Source organism: Culex quinquefasciatus, chromosome 2 (assembly GCF_015732765.1).
Source record: "Culex quinquefasciatus strain JHB chromosome 2, VPISU_Cqui_1.0_pri_paternal, whole genome shotgun sequence".
Classification (NCBI taxonomy): Eukaryota; Metazoa; Arthropoda; class Insecta; order Diptera; family Culicidae; genus Culex; species Culex quinquefasciatus.
Window position 1 is genome coordinate 218,334,639 of NC_051862.1, and position 14,198 is coordinate 218,348,836.

A 14,198-nucleotide genomic window follows, 5' to 3' on the forward strand; every position below is an offset into this window, starting at 1 on the left:
TCAGTTACACCGAACATTCTACCCGTCGTTCGTTCGATTCCAGTCCGGCGTTATTCAACTTGGCCTTCTACGAGAAAGCGTCCCCTACCTGTGAAACAACTTTTTTAAAATCCGAATTTCCTTTTGCTGCCCGCTTCAATCATTTTTAAATAGAACATAGGTCACACCCTTTTCCTACTGCAATCCAAGTCGAGCTTCTCATTCTCATTGTCCAATCAGAATTAGTGGATTTGAACTAATGTAAATTCCAAAAGTAATGTAAATTCCAAAACTAATGTAAATTTTCAAAACTGATGTAAATTTCCAATGAATCTAATGTAAATTTCCAATGAACCTAATGTAAATATACATCATTTATCATGATACCTTTTGGTACATGATAAATAATGTAAATTTACAGAAATATTTTTTTCTGTGTACATCAGATTAGGATGTATTTGAAACGTTTCTTTCATTTTTAGATTAAAGAATATTATTTTACTAAAAATTTGATCGTTTTTACGAAAAAGATTATTACTTAGATGAAAACAAGGAAATTTTCATAATATCACTATATTTTGTATGGACATTTTTTTAAACAATTGTTTATCAGTTATTAAGTTCGTTTATGTATTTACTTCCCAATAAAATATGTTGTTGCAGCAATTCGTATTTTTTTCCATATGGTACACTTGCCCCACCTGAACAAATTTTTTTAAAAGCTCTTAACAAATATAACCAAAAGTTAAATCATACTTTATAATAGGTGCAAGTCATTGGTAGGGACACTACTGATCTAGGAAAAATTGCATTTTGATAAAATGAGCCTTAAAACGAACCCAAGGTCTTATTTTGTACTTTCCAAATGTTATAAGAAAATAAAGGTTTGCCAAAAAACTTCATTAAATCTTATGCTCCGTGGCGTTTACGTCGTTTTGGCGGTTATGTGGTAGTAGAATCAGCTAATTGCATTGCTAGCAACAATTCCTCATACTGGAAATAATCAAAATTGTAAAAAATTACGGCCGTACGAGCGATTGTTCCTCTTGCCCCATATGGTCGTCTTGCCCCACCTTCCCTAACTAATGATGCAAAATGACTTCTTTTTACATAGAGAATGCCTGGACAAAGTTTCATCCAAATCAAAGATAAGTTGAATTGCGAAATCGTAGAGAACCGCTCAGAATCGAAAAGTTATACATTTCAATATAAAAGCCGAAAAGATTTACTTTTCAGCACTGATAAGGGTGCTGAAAAGTTAAACTTTTCAATTGTTCAATTAACTATTTTCTGTGATTTTTCCACTTTGGCTCCACTATTCCGAATATGTGGGATGACTGTACCCGAGCATGGGTAAATAACAAGGGAAATGCGTAATAATACCTTTCTCTGGTATCAATAACAAATTTTGGTATTTCTGGACCCTTTAAAATTTGTCTTAAGGATTATGCAAGAGCAAAATGTGGTATCATACCAATTTAAGGTGTTGTTTTGATATTGCAAAATTGCAGAATTTGTCAATGATCGAATACCACATTTTGGTATTCTTTTCGTATTACAGTAATTTATCAAATTCCTCTGAAGCTATGGGAAAATTTTGACCAATTTTGACAAAATAATTAATTTTGCACTAAAATGATGTGTCAAAACGAATGCTTTCATTGAAAACCGGAAATTTTAAACTTAACTTTAAACATTTTTGATATACCCCCTACAAAAATGACTTGAAATTGTGGAAAATTTTCTAAGTCATGATGACACATTTTGGTATTATTTTGGTATTAAAGTGTTTTATCAAATTCCTCTGAAACTATGGGAAAATGTTGACCAATTTTGAAAAAATAATTAATTTTGCGCTAAAATGATGTCTCAAAGCAAACGCTTTAATTGAAAACAGGAAATTTCAAACATGATTTTAAACATTTTTGATATACCCCTTAAAGAAATGATTTGAAATTGTGGAAAATTTTCTAAGTCAGGATGCCACATTTTGGTATTATTTTGGTATTGAAAGGTTTCATCAATTTTCTCTGAAACTATGGGAAATTTTTTAAAAATTTTGACGAGATAATTAATTTTGCGCTAAAATTACTTGAAACCCAAAAATGTTTAAGATGATTTAAAAAATTTGTGTGGTATACCCACAAATATTTTTTTCAAAAACGTTGAAATTTTCCTGAGTCGGGATAACCAAATACTTTGAAAAACGAGTCAATCTAAAGATGATTGAATTTTTCTGAATTTCAATTCAGTTTCATTTTAATTACACTTATTTTTCAATCTTGTTATTTTTCAGAAGCTTCAAGAACTTCAAGCACAGGCCGTTCATCAATGACAAATGCATTCGGTGTGGTGAAGAATATCACTAAGAACAACATGGAATCATCAGGTGAGTAGATTTGGCTGTTGCATATGAATCATTTCCATTTTTTCACTAACTGCAACCGCTGCACTAAAAATGGTATGAAAATACCAATTTTGGTATTTCTTGTGCAAATACCAGCGACCGAAATGTGCTCTTGGTTGCCCAGTAATAGATGGTAAAATACCATGAAATCATACCAAAATCATGTATGTGGAAGACCACAGAAATACCAAAATATGATTTTCTAAGGGCCTGCGAATACCTAAAATTAAAACCATGGCAATACCAAGTTTTGATATTCAAGCAAATTTCAAAAATCCAGAAGACCTCAACTTAGTATTGAAATGGTTCTATTTTGTGGTATTATTTTACCTTTGGAATAACGTGGTTTGGTATTGTTGTGCCCTTCCACATACAAGACTTTGGTATGATTTCATGGTATTTTACCATCTATTACTGGGCAACCAAGGGCACATTTTGGTCGCTGTTATTTGCCCAAGTAATACCAAAATTTGGTATTCCCGTGTTATTTACCCCTGCTCGGGTACTTTTCGATATAGTTTTGATTTGAACATGGACATTTGGCTTAAAATTCCATTCAAAGAGTGTTTATCGCAATTCAATATTGTCAAAAAAAATCAAATTATTCGCTCTACAGCATTGCCTTGGCGTTCTCGATTGCGAGATTCCTACTCGAAACTAGGTGTCCGTAGGCTTGATTGTTGAGGCAATTGCAAACCTCTTTTTACACCTTAGCTTCCATCCACCCCGGGATTCGAACTGACGACCTTTGGATTGTTAGTCCAATTGCCTACCAGCGACTCCACCGAGGCAGGACCCAGGGAGACGACTCCTACACCTGGGCTGAGCTAACGACCTAACATCTAGGTTAGACCGGGACCAACATTTACTTCCCTTCCGACGGAAGGCGTGATCAGACAAATCTCCTCTCGAAAAATGCCACCGGGACCGTCTGGGATCAAACCCAAGCCGACTGGGTGAGAGGCAACCACGCTTACCCCTACACCACACGGATAAAAAAGAGTTCCAAAAATCGTGAACACCCGTTCATGAAATTGGGAACCACGAACAAAGTGTTCAAATGCCATGGTACGATTTTCAAAAACGTACCATGGAATTTGAACAGTTTGTTCGTGGTTCCCAATTTCATGAACGGGTGTTCACGATCTTGGGAACTCTTTTTTCTCCGTGCACGGTCCCGGACGATATTGTATCAATATTGTATTGCATGAAAAAATGTTGTTCGCAACTCGCTTCAAAAGCAACTTTAACTTAGACATGCTTGAGCTATATTTTGCGTAAACAAAAACTCAAGGCTGCCTTGATTTTTATAATGTTTCACCTTTCTTCCCAAACACCCCCACTTCACACCACGTGGTTCAAGATTCTGGCGCCCACCCCAGTTTGCTCTTCACTCTTTCGTTGAAAAATGTTTGTACATAGCTTTCAAGTAAAAACAACACTCTCGCAGCCGGAAAGCAGCACTTCTTCTTTCGAGGAAGTGTTGTATACAGTTCCAAAACTAACTCTTTTCAAACAAGATAAAAAAGAGAACTCGAAAAATTTATGCTTTTGCCCGTCAATTTTGACGGGTTCAGAAAGAGGAAAACTGAAGAAAAACACCCAAAATTCTTACTATGATTTATTGTACTTGTGCGGTTTTGTCTGGAAGACCCACACGGGGGAACACAGTTACGCACCACAAACGTGAGCTCTGAACTCGCGGAAAATAATTGTTTTTCTTCAGCGCGAGTATTTGTGTGTTGTTGCTACACCTTAAGCGAAGTGGTTGATGGGTGTGTTTGTGCAGGCGCCCAAAAACAAGCAATCCGAGTCTCGGACCGGCTTCGGCAGCAGACCGTAAAATGATACAATTCATAATGTAATTTGGGCGCGCAAAATGTGCGTGAGAAAGATAGCGCTCTTCAAGACAATTAAACAGACTTCCTTACGGGGTGCTGGATGGTGAAGAGTTCCGGTCTTCAGGGCGTTGATTTTGTGACTGGATTTGACTGGATCTCGTCAAGTTTAGGAATGAATTAGTTCTTTGCTCTTACTTTTGTTCTTGTTTATGATTTACTGCAACAGATATTGGAGTGATTTATTGTTCTAATTTGCTGACACGACATTAATAATTCAACTAAAGTTAGTATAAAATCATGCTAACAAAATACTACTATTTACTGTTCTGTTTATTAATTCTCCAACAATCTAGAAAAAAATAATCCGGTATTAGTTCCGATTGACATTCTGTAGCCTCTGAACTATAATAACAACCCTTGAACATAAATTTCTATAAATTTGGATTATCGCCCGTTCCGTTACGTTCCATGAATCACCGGACCGAACGATGCATTCCATGCATCGCCTCGTATATGGCGTGAAACAACAACAACAACTCCACTGACTGGCAAGACAATAAGCCGCCAACATTGTCTACTCGCTATGCCCTTGCCCATAAATATGTGCCAAGACCTGCATGGCCACCAGACCTGCGTCGCGTCGCGGTCATCATCGGGCGGAACAGGTTCTCCGCACTCCACTCCGAAGTCGAGTCTTCCAGGTCATTACCAATTCAGGGAAGGTGTGTCTTCTTGAAAGTTTCACATTTAACCCAACAACAATACCGCGGTGGTGTGCCACACATGATGCCCCTTTAACAGAAGAAAAAAACTTCCTATAAAGTGCGATTTAACGACCGACATGCCGCGGCCGCGCCGCCAGAGATTGGTTCCTTCCGATACGACATCACATTATGAATGCATGCTGGAAATATGATAATCGTGTACCGGGAGTGGTGTGGGATGGCCCCGGGCCAGAAAGCAATTTGCACCGTCAAGTTGAGAATTGGTCGAAATCACAACTCTCCACCCTAACTGCGCTATAATCGTGCTAAGCAGATTCAACCAAGCGGGGAGCGATCCTCGTAGGTTCCCATCCCCCAGATCTCGAGAGCAAGTAGTAAAAGTGGGCTAATAAAAACACACACATCGCGGTATTCCGGTAATCTGCTCCTTGCCACTTTCGGTTTGGCATCGATTGGGACTTTGGACTCTAAGCAGGGAAGAACGAGAGGAGCAATATTTATAGTTTTATGGTGGTTGGAATAACCTATTTTTTGCGCCATCGCGTGTGCAAAACGAATTGGCATTAAAGTAGAATTATGTTTACTGCCGTGATCATAAACGCTTATCGGAAAGTTTTGCAAAGGATTTGAATTTTTCGAGCTGGTTTATGAAACAGTTGAATGAAAACGGAAATTCATCCTGATAGCAAGAGTTCGTCTCTTGGTCGTGCATTGATGTCTTTTATAGCTCATCTCTAATTTAATTTATGAGTACAGAGATGCCATCAAAGTAGACAGTTTAACTGCCGATTGCACGTAATGCATCTCACTTTGATTTAATTAACCAAATTCCTACCTATTTGGCATCTAGTTTGCAGTTTGTAAATAGTTTCAAAAATTCCTCTATTTTCCGTTACTCATCTGTTATCTGTATTTTCAGAGCGTTGCAACGTCACGAAATGTAAGTGGACTTAAAAAATCGAGGTTTGATTTTTTTCAAAAAGCCAATGATTGCATTCGTTTTGTTATACAATTTTACATAAAAAATGGAAGAAGAGCTCCAAATTTGCCCTTCAACAGATGTGCGACAAAAGGTCGAACGGACAAATAATCGAATGCCAAAAGGTCGAAAAACAAAAGGTCGAAAAACAAAAGGTAGAATGCCAAACGGTCGAAAGACAAAATCGAATGTGAAAAAATGAAACAAATAATAATTATAAACATCTAAAACATTCTTGAAACGAATATATTTTTGCCGACAAATCCGATTATTTGGTGAGTTTATCCATCCTTTAACAAATGATTTTTTTTTTTTCATAAACAGAATAACTTCCAAACCATTTTGGAGAAGTTTTCCATCCCTAAAAAAATTGTGTTTGTAATAATATTTTCTAATAATATTGTGAGTTATCCCATTCTTTCAAACATGAGCAGTTCTTTAAAAAAGGCGAATTCTCAAAAAAAATGTTTCAAAAGCAACCTATTCTTGGTTGTCGTAATATTTTTGAGAGTTTTTAATTTTTTTTTTTTTTCAAACATTAACATATCAAAAAAATTACTCCTATTTTTTTCTAAGTTTTTTTTTTCAAACAACTTATTTTTGACTTTTGAATTTGTCCATTCTTTAAAATATGAGCTGTTCTTTCAAAACAAAAAAGCGACTTACGGATTATTTTTAAAGTTTTTATTTAACTTTTAAAAACAAATTTAGCTTGTTTGTTGTCTATTTTTTGTGAGTTTTTCCATTCTTTCAAACTTGAGCCGTTCTTTGAAAAAAAAAGTTTGACTATTCTTGATTGTCATAAAATTTTTGTGAGTTTCTCCATTCCCGAACAGACGGTAATAACTAAATTCATGCCATTTCAATAACAAATACTGTTAAAATAACAGAAAGTGTTATGGAATAATCTTGAAAAATCCATTTTTGCATAAGAGTTCAATAACAGTTTATGTTATCATAACAAAAATTGTTATTGGTCTTATATTGATTGACAGCAAAAACAACATGAGAATAACATTTTTTGTTATGGAAGAATAACTCCAAACGTTATTGGGATGATCGGATTAGTTGTTAAAATAACAAAAAATAATAACGAAGATTTGTTCGAAAAATAACGTAAAATGTTAATAGTCTGTTATTACAATAACAATCCAATAACAAAAAAATCATAACGGCGAATAACAAATCTTGTTATAAATAACATAAAATGTTATTGGCCTAGTATTTTCAAATAACAAAGAATGCTACTCCTAAGTTATTTCCGTCTGCTCGAGTTCTTTCAAACAAAAGCAGTTCTTTAAAAACAAAAAGTTCGACTTCTAAAATATTTTGGAAGATTATTTTTATTTTTAAAAACAACCTATTCTTGACTGTCGTAATCTTTTGGTGAGTTTTTCTATTCTTTCAAATATGAGCAGTTCTTCAAAAAAAAAAGTTCGACTTCTAAAATAGTTTTAAAAGTTTTTATCTTATTTAAAAGCTGTCAAAAAGGAAAAATAGTAGGAAATTTACTAAGCTATTCAAAAATATTTTTGCCGAGGTGCTTTTCTTCATGAAATATTTTTATAATAAAAAAAATCATCGACAATTATTTAATATTGTTTTTTTTTTTTATTTAAAAATATTTTGCAATTTAAAAACGAATTTATTTTTTCTTCTGACCATATCTTTACTACCTATTGCTTATCTAGTCTCCTAGAACATATAAAAAAGCAAAAAAAATGGGGATATTTTCCCGTGTATCTTTTTTCTGAAACGTCCAACTATAGCTTACAACTTTGCCGAATACACTGAATCGTCCAGAAAATTCCGTCTCAAGATACAGTTTTACGAATAGGTATTCCCATGCTCATTTTGTGTATGGGATATTTTTAAAAACCTCGTTCCTCAAGCTGAATATTGTTTTTTGACCTATTTTAAGACTCTTCGCCAAATATGAGCAAAATCGGTCAACATTTACCCATTGATACTCGAAGGTGAAGTTTGTATGGGAAAAATCGGAAAAATGTATGAGAAGCCCAATTTTCTTACGGTTTGGTCTGCACGGTGTGTTTACCTTTATCTAAATATTCCCAAAAGTGAGATTCTTATTTGAAATTTAATGCTATACAACTTTGTAGAACATACCAAAGCTGTAAAACTCGATCCCGATTGGCACAGATGCTTTAAAAAAATCCAATCATTTTATCTGGGCCCCCTAATGAGCAGCCCCAAAAATTGTATGGAGACTTGTATTAATAAACTAATTATTCAAAATTACTACTTTTGCCATAGAGAATCCTTACCATCCAAATAAAAAAATACATATAAAAGTTGATTTGCAAAACCGTAAGGCGACAAATTGCGTAGCATTTTTCTGCAAATGAATTGAAAACGTATTTTTACAATTCCGTCTTGAAACTTCCTACTTTTCCTGTCATTCTCGCGTGACGAAACAGCCTACTTTTATCTACCAAAAATAACAGAATCGAATAGAAACACATTTCAAAACAAATGCTGAAATGTTCTACTTTTCAGCACTGAAATGGATGCTGAAAAGTTGAACTTTACAGCACTAGTTTTGAAAAGTAATACTTTTCAACATTTTTTTGATTTAAACGATTTATTGACAAAATACATGAACATTCGACTTATAATTTCACTCAATGGGTGTTTTTCAGAAATGCAAAAAATGTTGTATGGAACTCGTTGCAAACCTTGATTTTTTCAGCACTTGTCGTATTTATCCAACTCGGTGAACCTCGTGCTGAAAAAATCTTCTTTTTGCAACTTGTTGCATAAACTACTATTATTTTACTTATTTTTCAAATAATTGATGAAAATTTCAATTGCATCCCTATCAAAACTCCAACTCCACATTTTGCTCAATCAATCATTTCGTTAAAGCGTAATCACTAAGTCCCACAATCGCATAGTAATTTCCAGCGCAAGCCCCTACAACTATCTTGTAGATGCCACTTTAGTCGCATCTACATACCGGCACGCATCGACTAAAGCTCAAATTGGTTCCACGCCCATTTCGGAGAAAGTTTTCCCCCTATTGCGATCTTTATGCTTATGAGCCTGGTATTTTCAAACGCGAATTGGGCCTTAATTAACTTATTGTTATTGCCCTCTTGCGCTATGCGGGTCATCACTTTAACCCCTCTGGCCGAATTCTTGAAAATTAACGGAAAATTAGGCTTGGAATTTCTTTTCGATTAGCAAAAAATGTAAATTTTGCGCCGACTGGGTCGCAATTTCCACCAGCACATAACTGTGTTCTGCGGGAAATTTGCATAAGCAAAATATTATATCCTGGCTCGCGATGAATATGCAACAACAGAGAAAGAGTTGGATAATTTGGCCCCAGAAACGACTTTGACGATGACAGCCGCAAGAAAAGGTGCCGCATGATGCTTTTAACTGGCAATTTTTTTTCCAGCGCGCCATTTTTATAACGATCGAGCGTGTTCCCCTTTTAATCGTAATCCAATTAATCCAAATGTTGGCGATACCATCATCCGGGGGTGATCGCACAACTGGGCAACGTGCCTTAACAAATTTAAATGCTTTTCGGCGAGTTTTGATTTGATTTTTTTTGCGATTAGCTCGATTCATAGGCCATTTATGCTAATTAGTGTTAAAATCCAACGATATCCGGAAATGGGTCGATCGGCACTCTCGAACCCGATAAAAAAACCAGTACATAGAAATGATAATAAAACTCACCTTCACACACGTGCAAGTGTGTGTAAATGTGGACTTTGGTTGGCCAAATCCCAGGTGATTAATAGAAGCTGGCCGCAGATGTTATCGCAATTATAACTGTTTTGAAAATTCACCTTTACCAGCCAGACAGGTTTCCTCTCCCGATCTTGCACGCATACAAGTTTTCGAAAGATTTATGTGTGTGTGTGTTTATCACACACACACCCATCTGGAGTGGTTTCCATGTGAGAGTGATGCAGTTTTTTTTTATTTCTCTTTTTTCCGACTCAAATCGCGATGATTCGTTAGAATTTGATGAAATTTGAGCGTTTCACGGTTTGTTTTTTATTTTTTCGTGCCTTCATATCTTTGGAGAGGTGTGTGATTTACGGCGTTTTGAAGGTTAAACGTGCCCTATTTTGATTGCAGGTCAATCGATTACGTGATTTACCGAATTATTTGTAGCGGGAATCTATAAATGCATTTTCTCTCCTCAACTGGCTTTCATTGTGAGAATCAATTTGAGCGAGCCTTTCGGAATGTGAGCAATGTAGGTTTGGATGGGGTGATAACTATCATTACTGATTTCATCTTTCATTTTAGTAATGGCTAATGTTTAAGATTGGGTTTTACTTTAGCTAAGAGGCTCTGTGTTCCACAAAGATTTCTAGGTGTTAAATCGGTAAACTATTTCAAACAGTACACTTAACTTCAATTATTAATAATGAAGAAAAATTATCCAACAATGTTTCAGCAGCATGTTTAAATCATCTATACTATTTTTATAAAAATTGAGTGTTAATTTTGGTTGTTTAGCTCGACTTATAACTGAGCGAAAATTTTGAAAAATTACATGTTTTTGTCAATTTAGGCCGTGTTTTTGAAAAACATCCCTTTTATTTTGGTGCATAAACGCTAATGTTATTTTTTAAGAAGAAATTTGAACAGTTCAAAAATCTATAAAAGATAAAAGAAATATGCTAAACACAGAATTAACAAAAGATAATGTTCAGAGTTTATATATACATTATTATTTCATATGATAATATTATCAAACATTAAATATGCTGGATAAATGCAAATTAAAATTCTGTAATTGAGCAATGAAACACAAATCCGGAAGAGTAAAGTTTTATGTAGTACTATAATTGCGTCCTAAACACTACAATGAAAATCATAAAAAAAAAAATAATTTGCCATAGATAGATCCTGGTTTATCATAAAAAGTGACGCAAATTGTTTCAAAATAAGTGTTTGCACAGCAAAAATTGCCAAAATAATTGAAAATATTACCAAAATCTTCCATTTTTTTTTATTTTATATTTTATGAACATAAAATAATGCCAATACAAATTAAATACGAAAGAAATAACTAAACATTTTGTTATAGAGCAATTCCAGCTTAAATCGGGAATTTTTCTGGTACTTTTGTACCCGACCCTCTCCGATTTCAATGAAACTTTTAAGACATGTTATCCTTAGCCTATGTAAGTCATTTTTGTGTATATGGAGCCATTTGTACTCAGAAATTACATTTGGGAAGGACGTAAGCTATTTGAATATTTTTTATTTTGTAATTTAAAAATTACTGTATCTCGAAGCCGTTGCATCGTATCAAAAAGTGGTCAAAGACAAACTTGTAGGAAATTTGATTGGCCATTTGAAAAAAAATACACTGAAACAAAAATACACGCCGATTTTATGAGAATTTTCAATTTTTAAGTTTAAAAGTTAAATTTTAAGGTGATAACACGATTTTTTTTCGCTAATTTTTTTTGTAGTGAAAATAGCCCAAAATGTGACAAAAAGAATCACGAAAAATTCAGGATGATATGTCTCCCCTAAAAAAAATACAAAAATCATTTACTAAAACAGTTTTTTTGAAAAGTGGTCTAAACGTCAAAATTTTCAAAAACCGATAGTGAGAATCGATTTCCCAGACAATTTTACATAAAAGTCTCCATATTGACCATTGTCCTGTGTCCAATCCTTGTGAAGATACAGCGGTTTTAAAAATAAAAATGTTGAAAAAAATAGGTTTTTTGTGGTTTTTTGGTGATTTCTATAAGACAGACTTGATTTATCAATCTCGTGGATATTTTTACCAGAAAGCTCGTCCAATTTCAAATAAGTTTGCCTTTTACAGCTTTTCTATTGGATGTATGGGTAGTTCTTCATAATTTAAAACATTTGAAAAGTAGGTAATAATTAATATTATTACGAAAACTATTAAAAAATTTGAAAAGAATTAATTCAAAAATTTTGAAATTTCAATAAGCTGGTACACGTTTTATTAAAAGTTTTTGTTCCTCGAGAGGGGGACAAAAAAACTAAATTTCAGATTTCAAGCCTGATTTAAATTTTTTTATCACAAAATGCTTTATACATCGCCAAAGTTGTGCGTCTATCAAAAAATTGAGAAATACAATTAAATTTATTTTTGAAAAATCTAAAAGTTTTTCGACTGTGGTTCCAAAATTCAAAATTTGTAAAAAGCTTTGAAAGTCTTTAAATTATGAAAAACACATAAACAAGCAATACCTACTGTATTCTATATGGTATAGTATTTTTAAAGGTTTTGCAATGAAATTGTCAATTTTAGTCTATTTTTTTTGAACCCAGTCTTTTTAGGGAGATTAGAAGGAGGCGAGGAGGACAAAAACTTGGAATAAAATTTGAAATGACATTATTACACTACTTTGAAGAATTTAACTTAAAAATTATTTAAAATAACATACAAAAATCATAATTTATGAAAAAAATATGATTATACCATCAACACGATGAACAATATGGTAGAAATTTTTAAATCAAGACTAACATTTCAAATGGATATAAAACTTTTCGGCAATAATAAATTTTTCTAATGATTATTTTTTGGCATTGAAATTTGGACCTTTGATTTCTGAGACATCGGCATTTGAAATTTGAGTGCTTTAAAATTAAAAAAAAATTATTTATAAAAAAATTAAAATAAAATTAATAAAATTTATTTATTTAATGTCATAGTGGAAAACATCACATTGAGTTTGTTACAAAATAAATTTATTTATTGATGATTATAACGTTTAGTCAACTTCTGCAAAAATATTGTAAATCAAATTTATGACAGGTTTTGAACAAGTTTACCAGACAGTATAATTATATTCCCCCCAGCAATTCAAAACTCTCTCCCGACTACATTCCACAAAATTATCATTTAAATTCTTCCAAACACCCATAAAGACGGAGATCTCCACCAAAATTTACATACTCAAAATTCTTCTCCCCAGCACGCGCTCCGTTTGACATGCTAATGCTAATCAGCAGCGTCCAAACTAATAGCGAAAGAGATACATTTTCATCACCCCGAAAAAGAAAACACACACACCCAGTCAGTTCAGAAACCGGCCCAAGATTATCTCCTATCTTTCGCACTGTAACGGGATTCCCCTTAAACAAACAAGCTTGCTTACCCTTCCTCTGCATGCGAATTCCTTCGACGCCGGTTCCACTGCCGGGACCGAGCACCGAAACGGCCAGGAAGCCGTACAGCAGCAGCAGCTGGAACACCCCGAAGCCGTTGGCCATCTTGGCCAACAGGACGACACTCCTTAACATTGATCTTGCCTCTTGCTTGCTTGCAGTTCTGCTCTACTAAATCTTAACAACTCAAAACTGATGGATTCGGGTCGGTTGTTGGGTCATTCGGAAGCACCACTGACCGATTCTTCATTCACATTGGCACACCATTAATCACTCCGGAACAACAAGATAAGGCCCCACTGTAGGTCACAACCACCGACTACAAGGTAATCTCTTCAAGGCCAGATTTGGGTCAACCACTTGCTGCTACTCTTCTTTGGCTCTTGCTTCTCTGTTTGGACACTCTGACGGCTTCAGTAGCGGGAAAGCACCAAAGCTAATTATCTTCTTGTCGAGCCGAGCCCTGACAGCTCTAATTGCTTCGAAAATAAAAGAAGAATTCTTGCGGCGAGCGCAAAAAAAAAGTCGGTTCCACAAACTATCTAACAGCATCCACTTCACCTCTTCTCCATATATCACACACAAGTTGCACACAATTACACACTCCAGGAAACGAAATAATAAAAAAACGCACCACAAATACACTCTACCACTCGGAAGAAGCTCGTTGAAATCACCGCACAACACGATAAGCGACGAACCTCGCACTCGTTGATGAACCAGGCACCCACAACGAGTCAGAAGAAAAAACAACAACCACACAAGAATATCTTGGTCACTTTACTGTGTGTGCGAAAAAAAACCGAATCAAAGCAGCAGGAAAAACGCACAAACCGGGAAAAACTTTTCAAACACGGAGAGACAGGTCCAACCCGGACGACGGTCGCAACACGAATAATCGCACGCTGGAAGCGCGAACCAGGGAAACCACAAAAGCTTTCTGGCTCGACGAGAGCTTTTTTTTTTTGGACCCTCTTCACCACACGCTGCCTTTGGGTTGGCTCGTTTTGATGCTTTTCTTCGCGTCATTACAGAGCTGCTGATGCGCCTCTGGGAAGAGTTGGTGCAGTTTTTTTTTGCTTTTTTTTCACCGACTGATGATGATGCACATT

The 14,198-nt window shown here is 34.9% G+C and overlaps 1 protein-coding gene across 1 annotated transcript in view; it reads right to left on the reverse strand.

The window, feature by feature from the left end:
* The window catches only part of LOC6032156, a 44,667-nt gene extending 30,704 nt beyond the window's left edge, over positions 1–13,963 (reverse strand). The window contains exon 1 of the mRNA XM_038257110.1: positions 13,077–13,963. Within this exon, the coding sequence (XP_038113038.1) occupies positions 13,077–13,221 (145 nt within the window). The 5' untranslated portion in view covers positions 13,222–13,963. The remainder of the gene's footprint in view (positions 1–13,076) is intronic.
* Between the last annotated feature and the right edge of the window lie 235 nt (positions 13,964–14,198).